Genomic DNA, 21,732 nt, shown 5'->3' on the forward strand with positions numbered 1-21,732 from the left:
TTTGCAAGAGTCCGCGTGAACTTAGCTCAGTTGGTATGAACAATGCATAATATATGCAAGGTTTGGGGTTCGAACCCCGGCCACCATTAAAAAAAAAAAGAGAGAGTTTGCAAGAGATATATCACCTGACTTGGTCTCTTAAAAATATGATACTTATAAAATCTCATTTTCCAACAAAAAATTGTGTGCTTCATCAATTTAGTCTTGTACAATTTGATTCATGAAATTAATAAAAAATGTATGAAATTGAAGATCTATCATATAAAATATTCAAATTAAATTGGGCATTTATTTAAATCATCAGAGTCATTTCATGCATTGTATCGAATTTGAATGCAATATAAAACTAACCAACATAATGAAGGCACCCTTCCCCTCCCTTGGAGGGTCAAATTAGTTTCCCCTAATATTTACTTAGACATGTGCAAAGAGGTAAATAAATGAAACTAAATAATAGATATTCCCTTTTGATCTTACATCCAGATCCATGCATATTTACAGACATAAACCAACTAACATTAAGGTTTCAAAGACAACATCAAATATGCTTAACTCAGCTGAAGTAACTTTTTCCACACCTAAATTTACTTTGGATGTGCATATCTGAGAAAACACAATTTTTTCGACCCGGAAGTACATTTCAGAAACTGTGTTGGGCGAGGAAAGTTGAGTGCTAACTCTAACTCAGCTGCTTGCGGAAGGCCCGAAGTACATGCAAATTGGTGGATTAATCCTCAAAATAGAGAGAACTGCTGAAGGAATAGTCCATATTCCATCACCACATATCAAACCAGAAGCAACGGCTCCAGCATAGTCTTCTGCATCTTTTCGATTCAATTGTTCCCACACAAACAATATTACAGTTCCGATAAACATATCGACTGCAAAGTAAGCACCAATGTAGAAAGGAACTGCCATTGCCATTGGAATAGGAATGTATTGCGAGTATTTCTTTGGAGTCACGTCCCTTAAAAGATTGATAGCCAATGCTGCAGCGAAGAAACCGCCACACATTTCCATGCAATACTTTGGAAGCTCTGAGAACCCCTCAACACCGAGAATGGCCATTTCCCTGAATATAACGGCGTATGGTGCTTTGTAAGGGCCATCAGGTGATCCTATATCGAAGGCAGTCCAGAACATCCAGAATGTGAGGGGAGCAATTATACAGCCCATAGCTGTTCCTATCAACTGACTCACAAACATGGATTTGGCTGATGAGAGGGTTAGGTAACCGGTCTTGAAATCTTGCATGAGATCGGCTGCGGTAGCAACGATGGACATCATGACAGCACAAGATGCTACACCGGCAATTACACCACCGTTTGTGCCAACTGCTGCCGCAATGATGAAAAGACCGATTTTACCGTACGTGGATGCCAAACTCCAGTCTGTGAGCCCTGTGCCGTATGAGTTGCAAAAGGCTAAGGCAGGGGCAAGGATGTAAGAGCCCAGAACCAAGTACCATTTGAGAGGAGGGAAAATAATTGGTATTACTGTGATGGATATCGCTGCCAAACCCACATATCCAGAGGCTGCAATCCAGGTCGGTATCCCGTCCTTCAAAAATATTTCATTCCTCTTCTTTTCTTCTAAATGCAGTTCAGAATTATCACCATCTGAGATCAGGAATATGGAGAATAAAATCAAATTAACTTTTATGTTCAGAATTTGATTACAATAAAAAAAGTTAAAGAAATCATGGTCATCAAAAGAAATATTTCAAATGTAGTTGATTTTACTCACCAAGAACCTCAGCCACAACGGGAAGGCTGTTCTGTTTGGATCTTGTCCTCCACATCTCCCTAACGGTTATCATTATAATCTTCACAAGATTGTAAATACCGTCCCCTAAAATAAGGGCAATAGATATAAATACCTGCACAAAACATGACAAGGATATTGTGCATATCGATCACATTATGACAGTAATATTTGAAATCTCAGTATTGATGCTGGTCTAACATTATTTATGATTTTTTATTTTTTTACAATTTATGATATGTTATTAGCTATTTTCTTTTTTGGACTATAAAGTTAAAACACAGAAGATAAATATCATATATGTCAATTGATAGTTGGAAGTAATAGGTGGTGGTTTTTCGGATGCCAACATGTCAAAAATTGTCATGTAATGCTTCAGCACTCTAATTTCGTTTTTTTAAAAAAAATTGATAATTGGAAGACTTAATTGCAATTTTGGTTCCCTTGATTTGATTCACTCACAAAATTGGTCCCCCTTATTAAAATCCAGTTTTTTTGTCTCTCACTCGGATTTTTGGACCTAAAAGTGGTGATGTAGCAAGTCTTATTGAGTTTATAAATAAACCCGGATTATTCCACATCAGTAAGTTTTATGCCACGTCAACAAAAATTTACCGCATTAATTTTCGGGTAAAAATCTGACTATTTGAGTGAGGGACCAAAATTCTGGATTTTAAAAAGGGGACCAATTATATGAGCGAGTGAAAGTAAGGAGACCAAACAGCAATTAAGCTTAATTGGAATTAAAACATTATATCATTTTCAAATTTATACTTGCACTTTAGACAAAATAACAAGGCTTTACTCCTTTTATTCTTGGCACAGAGCTATCACACGTAGTGTTGCCATGAAGATAAAAAAATTGATATTCTGCAAGGTAACCTGCTTTGCCATACCTTGTATCCATAAAGACCTTTGAAATCATTGTTACCAAGGTCAGCTGGATACCAGTCCCCGGCATGCTTTGAGACGAAAGGCCACAGGAAACCCCATGATACAATAGCTCCAAGGAGAACTGAGCAATTGACTATATGAGGACAGATAAGACCACATCCAACATAAGTTGGACTGAAGTCAAAGTAGAATCTGCATAAAAAGAATGCGATGTTAGTACCTGGAAATTAATTACACATCAGACACATCACTTGCTACTCAAGAATAAATATCTATTCAGTACAGAAAAATTTGTCAAGGTATTCATGAAGAAATGTTCGTTTTAAGATGCAGCTAAAAGAAATAGAAACCATCACAAAGTAAAACCTAGAGCAACTGTATAGAATTAAGAAAAATGAATAGACTATTACGGGAAGTTGTTGCCACTTGTAATGCATTGCACCCCACCAGCAAAAGTTTAGAGGGTTGTAGAGTCACTACAAATGGACAATAGAGGTTCTTAGAAATTTGGTTTGGTGCTTACTAAACCCTAAAAAACTTGTAAGATGTGAACTGCCTAATTTTTTTAAGTCAATGTGGGGCTTTCAACACAACCTCTCACCTCATGATTCCTCACACATAGGACTCGGCATCTTAAGCATGGACTAAAGCAAGTGCAATAACAGGGATCTCAACACACACCCTCATGCTTGGATATTTGAATAATGAACAAATCCATCTAGAATAACTGAGATATTTTCCCAATAATGGATCTGATTCTCTAGCATCATCGTAGAATTTATGTTTCCGGTCATACTCAACCAGTCAACCCTACAAAACTAATTTATAAGGTCAGGACTGCTCAAACCTTATTAAAACTACCTAGGTTATGCCTTTAGTCGATGTGGCACTGCGAACACAGATGACACCATTAATACTATGATATCGGCATTATGTTATGTATGTCAGTCATTCAATGCTTGTGGTCTCTGTTGCCTTTTCTCAGAGGGTGATTAATAAACTTTAACCAGTTCCAAACAATGTTAGAAAGAGTCAAAAGCAGCAAACCCATTGATTTGGAAATCTACAATGGCATTTGAGTTGGCCTAGGCCAAATTGCAATGTATAATGAAGCTTCACATCACTTAATAACCCCTTTCTGTTATTTTCTCCTAATCTATCTAACTATAGTGTTCATGTAAATGCCCGGCAATTAACTAGTCTGAGACAAGCGCAGGCCATGTTCAAACAATAGATACAATTTTATCGTGCTCATGATATGAAACCCAATTTGGATCTGCCACTCTCCCTCAATTTGTAACAACATGCAACTATTCTAAGACATTCATGTGACCATAGAAATTCAACCCTCATGTCTGTATTATGGTGGTGGCTAAGGGTTGAGTTCTATCACCAATAGAAGAAATTATGACTCTCCTCATCAATTTCTTGAGAAGGTATAAAAATCTATAATCATCATAATTATGTTGTTTCAGTATTTTCAAGTGCATAGAGATTTCACTACAAGCATAAGTAATTGTATTTATTCATTCATTAAGTTTGAGGTTATAGTCAGGCATAAGGACTTTTTGAGACTTATTGGAAGAGCTTATGAAAACAACTTATAGTTTATATGAAAACAGTTTGACTTTATTATATCTTTTGTTATAGATATAGCGTATATATAAGCACTTGTATGATAAGTGTTTATACTATAGGCACTTAATCCAGCTGTTTATCCAAACATAGTCTAAATTGAATTCAGATCAAGAGAAAGCCAAAAGTAGAAGAGTCGTACGTGTTCTTAAATAGTGTCAAACCAAAGCTAGGGAAATTGTCAAATCCACATGAATCTCCAATACCACTGAAAAACCACTTAAAGCAACTCCAGAAGAAACTTATGCTTAAATACTTTCCAAGTTGTCGAACTTGGTTCCTGTAATATTCTCATAACAAAAAAATAATAGTAAATAAACAAAATAGTAACAAAAACAATCTATTCATAAACACTAAGAGGATAAAAAGAGTTCAAGGTGCACGATAGAAAAAGCTTCTGAGTAGTAAAATTAGTATACCCTGCAAGTTCTGCTCCCGTTTTTGTATGGAAACTGTTAATGAGCATTGCTGTGGCTGTTCCACTGGGATATGTAAGCTTATAATCCAAGACCATAACCTGAAATTGAATTCACAGATACTAAATACATTGGTAAAGGAAGTGGTATATCATACATGTAATAGATTGAAGAAAAAGAGGTTATACCTCTATATAAAAAAGTACCAAAGCATTAACCAAATGCACTCCCATCAATTCAACTATTATATTCACATGTGTCATCACTCATCACTCATTAGATACACTACTAAAATGATTCCATTTTTTTTTTGTTGAATAAAAACCTAATAAAAGATTTTTTTAAATTACACGATTCCCCTTAATTCGTATTTTTCCATCTAGTATTTAACACAGAAATGCTCGCATTTTCACGCAGAACAGAAACAATGCATACGACTTGGACCATATATGTCTCCTCACAAGTTGGTACTTTCGTCCCAAGCAAGAAATAAACAGGACGATGGGAGAATTGTGTTTGGCACATTAGACAATCAAACATTCATCAACAAGCTTTTGTATGGTTTTGAATAAAAGATCTAATAAAAGCATTAAAAGCATTCCTATAGAATGTCAAATACTCAGCAATAAAACCTCAGAGAAAGCTGATAAAGATTAGTACTCTCATTTTATCAACAGTTGAAAAATAAACCTAAAGAAAGGAAAAGAAATCTTGCAAATTACCTTACGAAGTGGCACGAGACTAAAAAGGCCAAGGAAACTGACAACAAACATGAAACCGATCATCCATCCCAAGCCTGGATTTTTAACATCTTCAGCTCTATTACCAGGATAATCCGGGCCAATGAGTTCATATGTTCTTTGATCCATTGCAAGCAAGGATGAACCAAACCCCCCTGTCAACAATATCACGATCAGCACATTATGCAAATTGACAGGGGAAAAACAAGTTCACCAACATCAGAGGCACTGAGAGGTACAAAGTTAAACTAGATTGCTTAACTAGAATTCACACAAAAATCGAACAAAATACACGTGCAACACTATAATAAAGTAAGCAGCCACATTTTAGCTTTCACTATGTTTTTCCTTTTTTCATAGAAAGATTTTGAGTGTATTAAAGCGCTCTTAAAACAATAGTTTTCTAAGGAAACCAAACACAAAGATTTTGTCAATGAGGTGTCAGCTCAAAGGCAAGAGCCTTTTAAGCCCAAGGGACAAAGCTCCAACTTCAAATATACTATAGCTCTTCAGATTCAGAACTGGAAGTAGCAAGTACTCACGTCCCTTCAATTTCGCATGCAGATGTGTCAACTTCATTTATTTATTTTTATGAGATAGAAACAAGTAAATGGATATAAACATCAATGACAATGAAAATAATACAGTTAAATTCATAACACATCAAACAAAGTTAAGAGTAAGACTATATTATACAGATGTGAACTAAGTTGCATAAATAGCTAGGTGACAAATAAATGTCTTTTTATGTTTGTTTTTTTAACTATGCCTTTACTTTTAGAACCTCCACCTGGATTCATTTTTGTGAGATAAAATGTCCTTGGCATACCCAAATTCGTAAACAGGTTGCACAACAACAACAGAACTACATACAAATCAAAAGAGTGTAGAGTGTAACTGAGTCCCTAATTTGTAAGCCCAATCCACACATTGAAAAGGCTCTAGTGAGAACAAACATAGCCGAAAAACATATCTTACTAGATAACTGACCTCAGAATCAGAAAACATTTTGTTTTTACTTTTAACCACAAAATTGTCACTTTATTTTCGTTTTGTTCCTGTTTTAATTTGTTTTTGTTTTTTCAGTTTTATATGCAAATCTTTGAAAACAATAAACATAACAAAAACAATGTGGCAATTTTGTAATTAAAAGTGAAATCAACAAATGAAATAAGACAAAGTCTTCACAAAAAACCATACAGATCCTGAATTTAGTTAACAAAATCTACCAGCCTTTCTCATCTTCAGCAACCTAATCACAAGCAAGACACATATCTTTCACAAAAGCATCAAGCTCATGCAGCACACAACAGACAAAAGAAATCAGAAAATCTAAAGTTCAATTCACCATTATAACAGTCAAATCACAGATTTAAAACCTCTACAATAGGATTTATAGCACAGCAGAGCATATGCCGTTCTCTTAATTCAATGGCCAACAGTTAGTTGCACTATAAAGTCAGCTGTAAAGAAACCATTTTGGTTAAATCACATACATCCACAAGAAAACCGTTTTATTTATCTATAACGTATAGGTGGCTCATCAGGGCCAGGGAAAACTCCAAGCTCAGAGAGAGCTAATACATGAATTTACATATTAACGATCAACAATGTATTCTAAGGTACATCGGCAGTTGGATTTGGACTCTAAGTCCTTATGTTATCTCAGTAAAATCCATTCCTTACCAATTGGACCAATCTACTTTAACATCCACACGAAAAAAACCAAGCTAATCAAAATAAATTAGAAAAAATGAAAAACAAGCTAACACCCATTGAGTCTCTCTTAATGCAACGGCCTAATGTCAGATACACTGTAAATCCGGATGTAGAGGAAACATTTTTGTCGAATCAGATACATCCAAAAGATAACTCAAACAAAACTAAACTAATTAAACTCAAATCACTAACTTGAATCATCTATAGTCAGTTTTACAATGCAGCAAGTTGTAAATCATTCTCATAACGGCCTAAATCGGCTGCACTATAAAGTTAACATTAGAATGGTCAAATCTACAAGAAACCCCAGAGGGCCTAGTGGTGCAGGCTTGGGACCTAAGAGTGTAGCCCTCTCTAGGTCTAAGGTTTGAATCCCCTAGATGCCAACAATTTCTGTGTTGGATCAGTTCATACCAAAGTTTGCTCGGGCTTCAACTGGTCCCCCAGAATTAGTCGGTCATTGAGCCAGATACCGAGGTCCCCTAGACCCAGGTACCGAGGTCCCCTGGATTAGTCGGTCATTGAGCCAGATACCAAAGTCTCCAGGAATAGTCAGTCATCAAGCCAGATACCAAGGTCATTAAACCAGATACCGAGTCTCCAGGAATAGTCGGTCATTAAGCCAGATACCGAGGTCCCCCAGGATTAGTTGGTCATTGAGCCCGAGGTCCCCTGGATTAGTTGGTCATTGAGCCAAATACCGAATTTCCGAAAAAACAACATACATCCACATGAAAACTAAAACCAATCTAATCAAACCAAATCACAAAAACAAGAAACACCCTTAAAGTCAAAACTGTAAAATAAAAAAATAAAAACATTACCACTGAAGGAAAGACCATAGCAAGCAACAACACAAGTCTGAATAACAGTATTCTCCTGTCTAGTAAAAGGCTTAGTAACAATCCCCAACTTCATCAACAAACCAGTCCATGTTTTAACAAAGAAGAAACCAAGCAAACCAGCAGCAACGTTAAGAGAAGGAATAATCCCAACAGTGAGATTCAATTTATGTGTTATGATACAAAACAAACACCCCAAAACACCACTCACAACTAACCCTCTAATTGTTATTTGTTCTTTCCATTCAGGAACAGGTTCGGTTAGAAATTCATTCTTCTTTTCGTTGTTGTTTTGTTGTTGTTCTTGTTGTATCAATGGTTCTGTTATGTCCATTGATGTTGTTTCTGTACCCATGATGATGGAAAAATGGTGAATCTGAGATTGTGAATAATAGTGTTGATGAGTAATAAATAATAACGGTGATAACAAGATGAGAAAGTGATGGATTTGGAATTTTTAGGAAGAGATGAAATTATTGGGAATGGGGGAAGGATGTGACGAGCGATGAGGAAATTTTTGTGCTTGAATTTGTTATGAATCTCAATATGGTGGTGTGTTCGGTTAGTTTTACTACTGTACTAATTTGCGTGAGTTTGTTGCGTATATGAAATTTTTTATTTTTTATTTTTTTGTTGTGAAATAAAAGTTAGATAAGTTCTTTAAATAAGGAAAAAATTTAGATGAGTTGAACTTTGTGGTTTTTTTATTAAGAAAATATTGTATTTCAGGTTTAAATATGTAATTCGTCTTTGTAATTTTACGTATTTTTATTTTCGTTTAGGTATCTTTTATTTTTTTAAAACAATCCATGTAAGTTAATAATTTTTTGTTTTTTGTCTCTTCTGTCAAATTCTGTTACGAGGACCAAAACCAAAAACAAAAGGTACAAATGGACGAAATTAAAATAAAAAACTAAATAACAAAGTTGAAATTTAGGTGACCTTCCAGATGGTCCCTGACTATATTACTGGGACAAAAACTAAAAACTAAAAGTTACAGAGAAACGAAATTAAAAATCACGAATTTAAAATTAAAAACCCTTGTTGTTTCCATCTTCTTCCTCTTTGTCATATTTTTCTTCTTCTGCATCCCTAAATCACATGCCCTGTTAACAATATTTTTATCATTCATTAAGTCTTTTTCTCCAATTGAATTCCACAACTTCTACATCATCATACAAAAACGAGAACAAACTTCCTTTCTCACGTATTGATAGATCAAAAACATGATTCTTTTGTACAATCATAATCCATAAAGCTTAACAATATTTATGTGATTTATTTTTTATAATATTCTCGCTTCATTTTTGAAACTCGCATCAAAAGATGGCACCTCTGCTTCATAGATGTGAAGTTTCTTTAAGGCGACAACTTTGTCACATGGTAATTGAGTCTTGTATACACTTCCATATGCTCCTGTCCATATGCAATATCTAATGTCAAAGTGTTGTATTGCTTTAATAATGTCAAAATATGCTATTTCCCATCATAATTTCATATGCAAAACAAATTCTAATTCTTTGTTGTTCTTGTGTTTGCTTTCTTGTTAGGGATCATCTGTCAATCCACATAAACGTGTTTATCCAAGTCAGCATCCACCGCATCACACACCGTTAGCCAGCAAGACGTTTTTGTAACAGAGTTTGATGGGAGGGACGAAAAGCAAAAAGTTATTAATTTACTGGGGTTGTTTTAGGAAGAAAAAATAATAATATATAGGGCCGAAAATCAAAAATACGTCAAATTACAAGGACGACTTACATATTTAAGCCTAAATTTTATGAGTGTTGGTTGCATGCATGACTTGAAATTATAATTTTAAAAATGAGTCAACTTTGTATCAACTGAGTCAATTTGTAGGAGATTATATTACAAAATTATTAATAAAACATAATTAGAGATATTTTTATATAAGTTTAATATATTTGGAGGCTATTTTATAAATAAATAGAGATTATAACGACTCTTTTTTATGAGAACTATGTATCTTTTGCGTGCAGCTGCAAGCATTAATTTTTTAGTTGAATAAAATCACATCAAAAGGAAAAGTTTATTTTTAAGAGATTTAACACTCGTTTTTAAGGTTGAAAAGACTCTTGCAATTTCTTCCTCTTATCCATATATATTCTTGGATATAATATTTTTTTAGTATAGACTATAATGATTTTATTGGATATCTAGGCTCATCTTTTGAAATAGCGCTATCAATAAAATTTATAACATATATCCACATATTAATTTAAAGCATTACTTATAATTTTTGTTCTTATATTTTATCTTTTTTTGAGAGGTTATATTTTATCTGATTGAGGTACATTAATATGAAAATGAAACAATTTAGTGGATTTTTTTTTTATGAAAAACAATTTAGTGGGAATCTAATTAAGAGAGTATGGCTCTTTATAACAAAAAAATATACAACAAAATGACAAAATATGGTAGTTTGTGAGATGTGACAATGAAAGGTAACTGATTGGTTAGGGTTGGTGATAACAAAAAAGAAATTTTGAGGGGTTGGTGATAATGTTGAGATTATGACTTTTTATTATATGGAATTGTACCTCTGTTTTTAAATTGGGAAATGTTAACTAGTGTCTTCGAGGTATTTTTTAAAGACTATAAATAATAAGTATTTATAAAAATGCGTGTAATCAATGCATTGAAAATCAAAATATTTTATTTTTTAAAAAAATAATTGCTTGTTTTGATATGCTTAAAAAATGTTCAAATATACTCGATAACAAGACCCTTTTAAATTTATGGGGAAGAAGTGGCAGCAAGGATAAACAACTTGTGTTGTGTGTATGGAATTTGTGATCACACCAAGTTGCAAACGGCACGACATTTTATATGATCAATTTCATTCGTTACGTTACTGTACCATACTTGTTTTGGAGGTTCTTAACGAGAGTCAAAGATATTTATTTGTTACTGGTCAAAAATACTAAGAGATTTTTCTTTTAAAGAAAAAAATACTAAAAGATAGTTCCTAATTAATATGTTTTATGGAAATGGAATTAATTACCGATAGGCAAAAGGACTACAAGAACTTTTACTAGCAAATTTTTTATGTTAATTTATAAATTCTCATTAACATTTATAAATAAGTTATGCAAAACAATTTATGCAAATAAATAAGTTTTTATGTTAATTTATAAATTCTCATTAACAATCATAAATTATTTTTCATAAACTACATTTACAAATTTATGATTTTTTTTTTTTTTTTTGAAAAAGCCAAAATGAAATTATATAACAATATAGTCCCTAGAGCACAAGGTGTTGAAGTAGATAAAATAGTCACAAGGAAGGGGGGTTTGAATTGTGACCCTTTAAAATTTATCCTGAAACTTAAAAATGATTCTCAAGCTGTCTACTTGGAATAGTTAAGTTAACTTTCTGACTTCAGAACGTTCTGAAGTTCATATGCAAAAACATATTAATAAGGTAAATGTGCAAGTGTGTGTTGTGTGAACTATAATTAACGAGTATAGAGAAGAAGAAAAGAACACACAGAGAATTATAGTGGTTCACCCAACGTGGGCTAGTCCACTCCTCACAATCTTGTGAGAGTTTCCACTATGGTGCTTGAGATAACCTCTCAAGTCCTGCACCTTACAATCTTGTTCACCTGAACAATTACAACTCTGTATTCTCTAAGCCTCAGCAGGCTTGCACCTTGTTGCTAAGTTAACCACTTAGACTTTTACAACCTTTGCTCAAACTAACACTTTAGTACCCCTAAAGCTAGATGAGACTTTGTTACAATTTGTATGGAGGTTGAATGCTTGTTGAATCAAACAGAAGAGAAGAGAAGGAAGAAGTTATCTTTCAGATAACAGGGAGTATTGATTTGCACTAAGTAAACGAAAGCCTTAGAGATTGATCAATTTCAGTTTTGCAAGAGCTTCAAACAATCTTTGTTGTTTTCTTGTATGCTTTGCAATGGTGCAAGTTTTGCTAATGCCTTGATCTCTATTTATAGAGTCTTTGGGCTCATATAGTCGTTGTAGGATGTCCAATGGTGTTATGCCATGTGTCCTGGGTCCCACAAGCTTTAACTTGAAATTCTGGGCAAACATTCTGATCTCTGATGAACATCATAATGTTGTTGTGTTCATGATGATCTTCATCTGGGTTTATCATGTTCTTCATCTGGGTTCATCACGTATGAATGAACACATGAAGTTCTGGGCTATGCATATGTTTTTCATATGAATTTCTGGACAATAACCAATGTATGGACTTTTCTTCATACATCAGAATGTTCCTTTCCCAGATTTTGTCTTGGAAGCGGTGCAGGAGGATTTAGTGGGATTCTGCATCTTCATGCCCATGCTTTGAGAGATTGTGTTGTCCTTGTTCAGTACCAACTCTCAGACGTGTCTATCTCTTGTTGAAGATGACAGATTTGCTTTGCTTTTGCTTTTTGCTTTTCACCTACTATACTGTTCATAAAGTAAGCATGAGCTGAGCTTGAACATTCTGATCATCAGAATGTTCCATCTGTTTCACTTAGGATGATTTGTAAGACTATCATTTGATGTAATCAAATCCTAATAGTGAAACAATGATGAAGAGCAGTGATAATAACATCTAGGATGATATTCCCTTGTGAAATATTCCTAGTACATCAATGTTCATAGTCTTAAATGAACAATGAATGCCTTCTTTGACATAATCCTTGTATATGCCTTTATTGCTTGATTGATCCATGCAAATGTACTTTCCTGGACATATACCCATGTCACATGTGCCTTGCATGACCTTTGATCAAAGTTCTTGAGACTATTGGCTTGTTTAAGAACAACCTTCTGATCTCTGCTTGAACATTCTGATCTTCAAGCAACATTCTGATCTAACTTTCTGACCTCAGTGTTAGATCATGAATTCAAATGTCCTTTGATTTCTTGATTCTTGGTATGATTTAAACATTGTTCCTGTCTTAGTAAAACACTCAAGAGCACAAGTTAAATACCAAAGAATTAATCAAAGTCCATTAATTCTTTAATCATATTGGTTTATTATCTTTAAAATTAATTAGGGATTTTGCCTCAACAATCTCCCCTTTTTTGAAGATGATAAACTTATGATTTAGGATTAAGGATTTTGATTATATATATTAAGAATAACAGAGCTTAAAAATTTATTTTAATGCGCCCCCTCATTTTTATAATCCATTATGCAGAGTTTTTAAGAACTTTAAAAAGCTCCCCCTCAATTTCATAATATATTGCATAATATAAAAATATACAAGATTGAACCAAAATCAATATTCATTCATTGATATAAGACATGAAGTACATTACATGATACATTTGGTTCAAAAACAAAAAAGAAATTCAAAGTGCATGTGATCAAGCAAAAGCAAAAGATGGAGTTTGTAAACCCCAATAACAATTGATCACCTATACCTACTTAGGGCCTATAAGTAAAAAAGAATTAAAAACTTTGAATCTTAAAGCTTCTCCCCCTTTTGTCATCTGCAAAAAGGATAGGGAGGAATCCAGAAAAGATTCATGGAGTGGAGTCTCCAGAATCAGAAGATGGTTCTGCTTCAAAGATGGAGGGGTCATCAAATACTGGAGGTGAAATGGCCAAACCAGGAGCATGAACTTTGACAGTCCAGTCAGCCAGCACACAAGTAATTTTGTGGGTCTTGGTGGAGACCCTAAGTGCCCTTGAGGCTATCTTCTCTGCTCTTGAAGGCTTAGCAGGTTCAGTAGGACCAGAGGCTTCAGCTTTCTCTTTGTTTGCAAACACAAAGGTATTGAGAGAGTCAAATAAAGCAGCCATGTTTGGAAGCTTGCTTGTTGTGGTGGTTTTCATTTGTGGTGGTGGTGGAGTGGATGAAGGAATGAAGTGTGGAGTAGGGAGGTCAGAGACCAAGAAGTTTTTAGCACCTGCAACAGATCCCATGGTGGAGGATGATGGGTTAACATTCTGACCATTTTGGGCCATGAGCTGTACCTCCTCAGAGGACAGAGATCCTGATGCCAAAGGCATTGGATCAACTAACAGCTGGCCATTTGGAGGGAGTTCATTTGAGGCATGCTGATCATCAAGCTCTAGATTGTCTTGATCAGCCATGAATGAACATCTTCATCATTCTGGGCTAACACTTCATCATTGAAGTCATTGTTGACATCTTTAATGTTGAGATCAATTCCTGTTGAGAACTCCACATTTTGAGCTTCTTCTTCAGTGCTCATGTTTGAAGCTAAGAGCTCAGCCACTTCCTGAGTTTCTTCATCAACATTATGAGTATCAAACTCAATATTTTTCTTCAACTCTTTGATCTTGATCAACCGAATTGGGAACAGCATCTTGAGGGATTTCTTCACTTTCCTCAGCTTGATTAACTTTCTCAGCTTCTTCTTGAGGAGATGCATCATCAATCTTTTGAGCATCCTCTTTAGTCATAGATTCTCCAATCAAGGCTTTAAACTGTGAGCTTCCTTGTTTAACAATCTCCTTTGCAAGCTTGGAGACTTCATAAAACAGATTTTCTGCTGGTGGAGAGGGAGTTTTGGTATCTGTAATCTCTTCAACCCTTCTTTTCTTCACAGCTATCTGAACATTCTGATCAGAAATTCTTTTACCAGATCCAGAGGGTCCAGAAGTTTTGGAGACTGGCATGTTGGATGAAGTAATGTGGAGTTGACCTAAGGTCTTGGAAGAAAAGGTCATAAAATCCAGCTTACGTTTCTCTCCTTCAAGAGGCACTTTTGCCTTTTGGAAAATGGAAGTGAGATGCATTCCATAGGGTAGTCCAGCAGATGTTTGTTTTATGGCTAAGCATGAATCAATCATGTGTTGAATGATGATAAAGCAAAAATTTAACTTAATCTTTTTCATGAGATGGTAGATGAAGCAAAGGTCTATATCAGAGACAAGTTCAAAAGATCCACATCTAGGTAAAAGACAATGCCTAATCATGTTGTGAAGGATTTTAGGAGTATCTTCCAAGTTTGTGGAGTTAAAGGTGTGATTTTATTTGGTGTATTTGACTATGAGTTTGTTACGGTTAACTCTAGACTCATCAAACCAAAAACTAGAGTATAACTGATTACCTTCATTAGGAATCTTAAATGCTTCAGAGACAAATTCCTGAGTCATCTTGATCTTTACACCTTTGACTGATGAGATGAGAAACTTCTCATTTCCATTCTTCTTTTCCTGAACTGATAGGTTGGTGTAGAACTCTCTGACCAAGTCTTCATAGGTGTGTTCTTGAAGAGTTATGAAGTTGGTCCATCCTTGAGGTTCAGTGAACTCCTTCATATTCCATGCCTTGGTTTCCAGACTTTCAAGGTTGAAATACTTGGTTCTGCTCATAGGTCTGAGAGCAATTTTCTCAGCCCTAGATGTTTTTAAGGCAGCAATGTCCTTACCTTTTCCATGCTTCTTTGATGAACCTTTTTCCACTTCAGGTTCATCTTCCTCCTCAGACATAGAGAAAGCTTCACTTTCAATCTTCTTTCTCCTTTGATAAATCTTTTCTGCAGCTTTGGCCATCTCCTTTCCATTACCACTTTTCTTTGAAGAAACTTTCTTTTCTTCATTTGGAGAGCTTTCTTCAGATTCACCATTTTCATCACTTTCTTCCTGAGAAGATGAGCTTTCTTTGGAAGGAGAGGGAGTAGCAACATTCTTTCCTTTCTTTGAAGATGCTCTCACTGATTTTATCATTTCAGAGAGAGTTTGCTCAGAGTCTTCTTCTTCATCTTCCTCTGGGTCTTCCTCTGTTACTTCCTCAGAATCTTCATCAACACCTGAATCTTTCTTCTCTTCGTCAGAGACTAGATTCACGTGGGATACCTTTGGTTTCTTCAAAGGTTTCTTCATCCTTGTTGATCGTCTGGTAGGATTGGTTCTAGGTCTAATGAATTTAGAAGATCCAGGTTTTGAGGATTTTTGAGTTTTGGTTGCAGGGATGATTTTGTCCTTAAGAACGGTGCGTAAGGGAGTTTCATTCAAGGGTTGATCAGAGGATTGATCAGCAGCGGTGTTGGATGGTGGTGGTTGAGAATGTTCTTCAGAAAGTTTTGAGGTGGTTTTGGTTCTAGCCATTTTTCAGAAAATGAAGAACAGAGCAGTTTGAATTTTTGCGAAGAGAGAGATGAGAGGTTAGGAAATAAGATGGAAGTGAAATAATCAGAGTTGGTAACTGATTATATAGACAAAACGTGCAAGAGAGGAAAAAGGTAGTAGTGATATGATGACAGTTAGCATTGGGAAAGATGAAAAACTGCCAAAAGCCACGCCTAGGAGAGAGAAAGGAAAAAGTAGCCGTTTGGGAAGATGAAATGCTTAAGATTATGGAGGGATTTTTGGAACAAGTCAAAACGAGATTTCACGCATGAGATTGTTTAACCCAAAATTTAAGTTCTGAACAAAAATGAGTTTCATGAACATCATGAATGGATAAACTCATATGAACATACTTGTGAATGTTCTGATCGTATGAATATTACAATGAACATTCTGATCATTTGAACATTCCGACCTGATGAACATTCTGAACTCAGGAACATTCTGATGAGTGTGAGATTGAGATGGATCTATCTGATTTGTATCAGATGACATCAAGGGGTTTAGTTTAAGGCCCTTAGTGATCAGTAATCAATCTTTATTGGGATTTTTCATGATTAACAATTTTTCTTTAAGAAAATTGAATCTATCCTCAACAAGGGGTTTTGTGAAAATGTCAGCCAATTGATTTTCAGTATCAACAAAGCTTAATGCAATATTCTTTTTCTGAACATGGTCTCTAATGAAATGATGTTTTATTTCAATATGCTTAGACCTAGAATGCTGAATAGGATTCTTAGAAAGATTAATTGCACTTGTATTGTCACAATAAATAGGAACACTTGTGTACCTTAGAGAGTAGTCTTCCAGCTGATTTCTTACCCATAAAATTTGAGAGCAGCAACTGGCTGCAGATACATACTCAGCTTCAGTTGTGGAGAGTGCAATGGTGTTTTGCTTTCTGCAAGACCATCCAATCAATGCTTGTCCCAAGAATTGACAGGATCCACTTGTGCTCTTCCTCTCAACTTTGTCTCCAGCATAATCAGCATCACAATAGGCTACAAGATCAAAACTAGAACCTTTTCTATACCAAAGGCCAAGATCAGTAGTACCTACTAGATATCTAAAGATTCTTTTAACTGCAGTTAAGTGAGATTCTTTTGCACATGTTTGAAATCTAGCACATAAACCTACTGCAAACACTATATCAGGTCTGCTAGCAGTCAAATATAATAATGAACCTATCATGCCTCTATATTCTTTTTCAGAAATAGATTTTCCACTCTCATCTTTATCTAAACTTGAAGATGGATGCATAGGGGTGCTCATGATTTTTGCCTCATTCATTTTATATTTCTTAAGAATGTCTTTGACATACTTTTCTTAACTTATGAAAATTCCATTTGAATGTTGTTTGATTTGTAAACCAAGTTCACCCATCATGCTCATCTCAAATTCACTTTGCGTAAGGTTGGAAAATTCTTCACACATTTTTATTTTAGTAGCACCAAAAATGATGTCATCCACATATACTTGAACAATAAGTAAGTCAGTATTATGTGTTTTTCTAAAAAGTGTGGTATCAATTTTTCCTCTTGAAAATCCATTTTCAATTAAAAATGTGTTAAGTCTGTCATACCAAGCTCTAGGAGCTTGTTTAAGACCATAAAGAGCTTTTGTTAATTTGAAAACATGATTTGGTTTTTCTTTGTCTATGAATCCAGGTGGTTGACTTACATAAACTTCTTCATTTACAAAACCATTTAAAAATGCACTTTTCACATCCATTTGAAAAAGTTTAATGCTTTTATGTGCATCATATGCAAGAAGAATTCTGATGGCTTCTAACCTTGCAACTGGTGCAAAGGTCTCATCATAGTCAATACCTTCTTGTTGGTTGTAGCCTTGAGCAACTAACCTTGCTTTGTTTTTGACAACCTTACCTTCTTCATCAAGTTTGTTTCTGAAAATCCATCTTGTTCCAATGATGGTTTTGTCTTAATTATTTGGAACTAGGTTCCAAACTTTGTTTCTTTCATACTGAGAAAGTTCTTCCTTCATGGCCTCAATCCAAGAGTCATCAATAATAGCTTCATTGATTGACTTGGGTTCCATTTGAGAGATCATTGCCATGTTGTTATCTTGAAAGGACAATCTGGTTCTTATACCATCAGTTGTACTTCCAATGATTTGATCAGCAGGGTGATCTCCTACCATTCTCCAGCTTCTAGGTCGACTTTGAAGAGATAAATCCTGAACATTCTGATCATCTTCTTTCTCTACTGTGTTCTCAGTATTTTGAATGGGATCATTTTGAAGTGTTGGTACTTCGGTGTCTTCATTCTCTTTTGGTTGAGAATGTTCATCATATTCATCAAATATGATATGCATACTAATTTCAACTGTCTGGGTTTTTAGATTGTACACTCTATAACCTTTAGAAGTTGTAGAGTATCCTAAAAAGATAGCTTTATCTGATTTAGAATCAAACTTACCCAATTTTTCTTTATTGTTCAGTATGTAACAATAACAACCAAATATGTGAAAGTAGGATATGCTAGGTTTAATATTTTTCCAGAGTTCATATGGGGTTTTGTTAAGAACATTTCTTATAGAAACTCTATTCAAAATGTAACAAGATGTGTTAATGGCTTCTGCCCAAAAGTAATTTTCAACATTTGATTCATTTAACATTGTTCTTGCCATTTCTTGCAAGGTTCTATTTTTTCTTTCAACAACTCCATTTTGTTGTGGAGTTCTTGCACAAGAAAAATTATGTTTAATACCATTTTCATCAAAGAATGTTTTGAAGGATGCATTTTCAAATTCTCCTCCATGATCACTCCTAACTATGATGATATTATAACCTTTTTCATTTTGAACTCTTTTGCAAAAGTTTTGAAATGCTTCAAAAGATTCATCTTTATGTTTTAAAAATAGAACCCATGTAAATCTGGAGAAATCATCAACAATAACAAATCCATATCTTTTTCCAGTTAGGCTTGCAGTTTGAACTGGACCAAAGAGATCAATATGAAGAAGCTCTAAAGGTTTCTGAGTTGAAATAAACTCAATAGTTTTAAAACTACTTTTTACTTGTTTACCTTTAACACATGCTTCACAGATCTTGTCCTTTTCAAAGCTAATCTTAGCCAAACCTCTAACTAGATCAAGTTGAGAAAGTTTAGCAATGGTTTTCATGCTTATATGACCAGCCCTTTTGTGCCAGATCCATTTGTCTTTTTCAAGAGACATAAAACAAGATTCAGCAAGCATATCATTCAGTTCTAAAACATACAAGTTCTTTCTTCTTGAACCAGAGAAAAACAATTTGTTAGAGAAGGTTTGTCTGACTTCACATATGTTAGGTTTAAAGACAACTTCAAATCCACTATCACACAATTGACTTATGCTAAGTAGATTATGTTTTAAACCTTCCACATACTGAACATTTTCTATTTTAGCAGAGTTAAGATTACCTATAGTACCTTTACCTCTGATTTTTCCTTTGTCATTGTTTCCAAATGTCACTAGTCCTCCATCCTTCTTTTCAAAGGTTAGAAAACACTTCCTGTCACCTGTCATGTGCCTAGAACAACCACTATCCAGGTACCATGGTTTTGTTCTTGCACCCTGAGGCAGGACCTATATTTGACAAGATAAAAATTTTAGGTACCCATGTAATGTTGGGTCCTTGAGGGTTAGTTCTTCTAAGAGATCTTTTCTAAAAGTAACATTCTATCTTTTATGATCAGATTTGTTACAGTAGAAACATGTCTTCTTAGCCTTTCCAGCCTTTTGTGAACTTTCTGATCTATTGAGATGAGAACGTTCTGAACTAAGATTTAAATTATTTTGTTTGATAAATTTTTTCTTAACATGACATATTGATTCATCATGTCCATACTTATCACAGAAGTAACATTTAATTCTCATTTTAGCTTTAGGTACAAAACTTTCAATAATTTTGCCTGGATCCTTAAAGCCTAAGCCAGATTTCTTAGCACTTTCATTTTGAGATCCTACTATGTTTTGAAAAGTTTCTGTAGATTTTATAAACCCTGTCAAATCCTTTTTCAATGTTTCAACTTCCTTTTTCAAAAGTATGTTTTCCTTTTGTACTTGAGAAGGTACAGACATAATGCCTTTTTGTTTTCTGTTTAGCTCTCTTTGTTTTTCTGACATATCAAAATGAGAATCTTGCAGAATTTTTATGGTCTTTCTAGACTCATCATACTTGTTTTGAAGTATTTCTTTTTCTTCTTTTATCTCAGAAAGTTCTTTGATTAAAGAGTGACATCTATTAGTTAAGAAGTTTGAGTCATATAAGAGACTATCAATTTTATTTTCAAGATCTTTATATAAAGAATCAATTTTATAGATAATTACCTCTTCCTCATCATCTGACTGAGCCATCAGTCCCATGTCTGTATCTGCATCTTCTTGAGGTTCTGATTCTTCCATGTCATCCCAAGTGATCATTGCCTTCTTCTTGAATGGAGGTTTTCTTTGAACTTTCTTGATGTCAGGACATTCACTTTTGTAGTGTCCAGTTTTGTTGCATCCAAAGCAGGTAACTTGACTTTTGTCAGCTTCAGTTTTGGTGCTCATATTGGTGTTTGGAAACTTCTTTCTGATCTGATTTCTTCTTAACATCATTCTTTGAATTCTTTTAGAGATTAGTGCAAGTTCATCTTCAGCTTCTTCTTCATAAACTTCTTCTAACTCTTGTGATTCTTGCACATCATCTTCAGCAGCTGATGAGCTTTGCTGAGATGCTTTTAAGGCAAGTGTTTTTACCTTCTTCACTGGTTTGTCTCCTTGAAGTACAACTTCATGAGCTCTCAGTGAACCAATAAGATCTTCCAGGTTCATAGATTTTAAATCTTTGGCCTGGGTGATTGCAGTGACCATAGGTCTCCACATACTTGGAAGACATCTTAGTATTTTTCTAATTCTATCATGAGTAGAATATGCCTTTCCAAGAGATCTCATTTCATTTACTATTGTAGTAAATCTGGCATACATCTCATCAATGGTTTCATTTTCACTCATTTCAAAAACTTCAAATTTTCTGACTCCAATGTCAATTCTAGTTTCTTTGACATGAGATGTACCCTCATGATGTATTTTCAGGGTATCCCATACTTCTTTAGCATTTGTACATTCATCAACTCTTTCACTTTCTTCCATGGTTAGTGCACATGATAGAAAGAGTCTAGCTTTAGAGTTTAGTAATACCTGAGCTTTTTCATCTGTTGACCATGCACTTTTTGCTTTGACAGCTCCTTCTTTGGTTGTTGGAACAAAGTCTCCATCTGTGATGACTGTCCACATATCATTGTCTTGAGATCTGAGAAAGAGTTCCATCTTGCCTTTCCAGAAGTAGTAGTTTGATCCATCAAAAAGTGGTGGTCTATTTGAAGATCCTCCTTCAGCTATGTACTTGACTTTAGACATACTTCCTGAATCTTTTCTCTAACACTTGTTTAAGTGTTCAAACCCTTAGAACCTGGCTCTGATACCAATTGAAGTAGATAAAATAGTCACAAGGAAGGGGGGTTTGAATTGTGACCCTTTAAAATTTATCCTGAAACTTAAAAATGATTCTCAAGCTGTCTACTTGGAATAGTTAAGTTAACTTTCTGACTTCAGAACGTTCTGAAGTTCATATGCAGAAACAGA

At 34.7% G+C, this 21,732-nt stretch overlaps 2 protein-coding genes across 2 annotated transcripts; both read right to left on the reverse strand.

The window, feature by feature from the left end:
- Positions 1-429: 429 nt before the first annotated feature.
- LOC11438343 (probable metal-nicotianamine transporter YSL6) lies at positions 430-8,579 on the reverse strand. Its single transcript, XM_003622098.4, has 7 exons — positions 7,993-8,579; positions 5,432-5,604; positions 4,713-4,810; positions 4,436-4,573; positions 2,661-2,850; positions 1,747-1,879; positions 430-1,619 (listed from the first exon to the last, which is right to left on the reverse strand). Exons 1-7 carry the CDS (start codon positions 8,363-8,365, stop codon positions 685-687), a joined length of 2,040 nt encoding a protein of 679 aa, XP_003622146.1. The 5' UTR covers positions 8,366-8,579; the 3' UTR covers positions 430-684.
- Positions 8,580-14,283: 5,704 nt separating this feature from the next.
- On the reverse strand, positions 14,284-16,083 carry LOC112416566 (nucleolin-like). Its single transcript, XM_024770803.1, has 2 exons — positions 15,084-16,083; positions 14,284-14,804 (listed from the first exon to the last, which is right to left on the reverse strand). Exons 1-2 carry the CDS (start codon positions 16,081-16,083, stop codon positions 14,284-14,286), a joined length of 1,521 nt encoding a protein of 506 aa, XP_024626571.1.
- Between the last annotated feature and the right edge of the window lie 5,649 nt (positions 16,084-21,732).

The sequence above is a fragment of the Medicago truncatula genome, chromosome 7 (genome assembly GCF_003473485.1).
Source record: "Medicago truncatula cultivar Jemalong A17 chromosome 7, MtrunA17r5.0-ANR, whole genome shotgun sequence".
NCBI classification, from domain to species: domain Eukaryota; kingdom Viridiplantae; phylum Streptophyta; class Magnoliopsida; order Fabales; family Fabaceae; genus Medicago; species Medicago truncatula.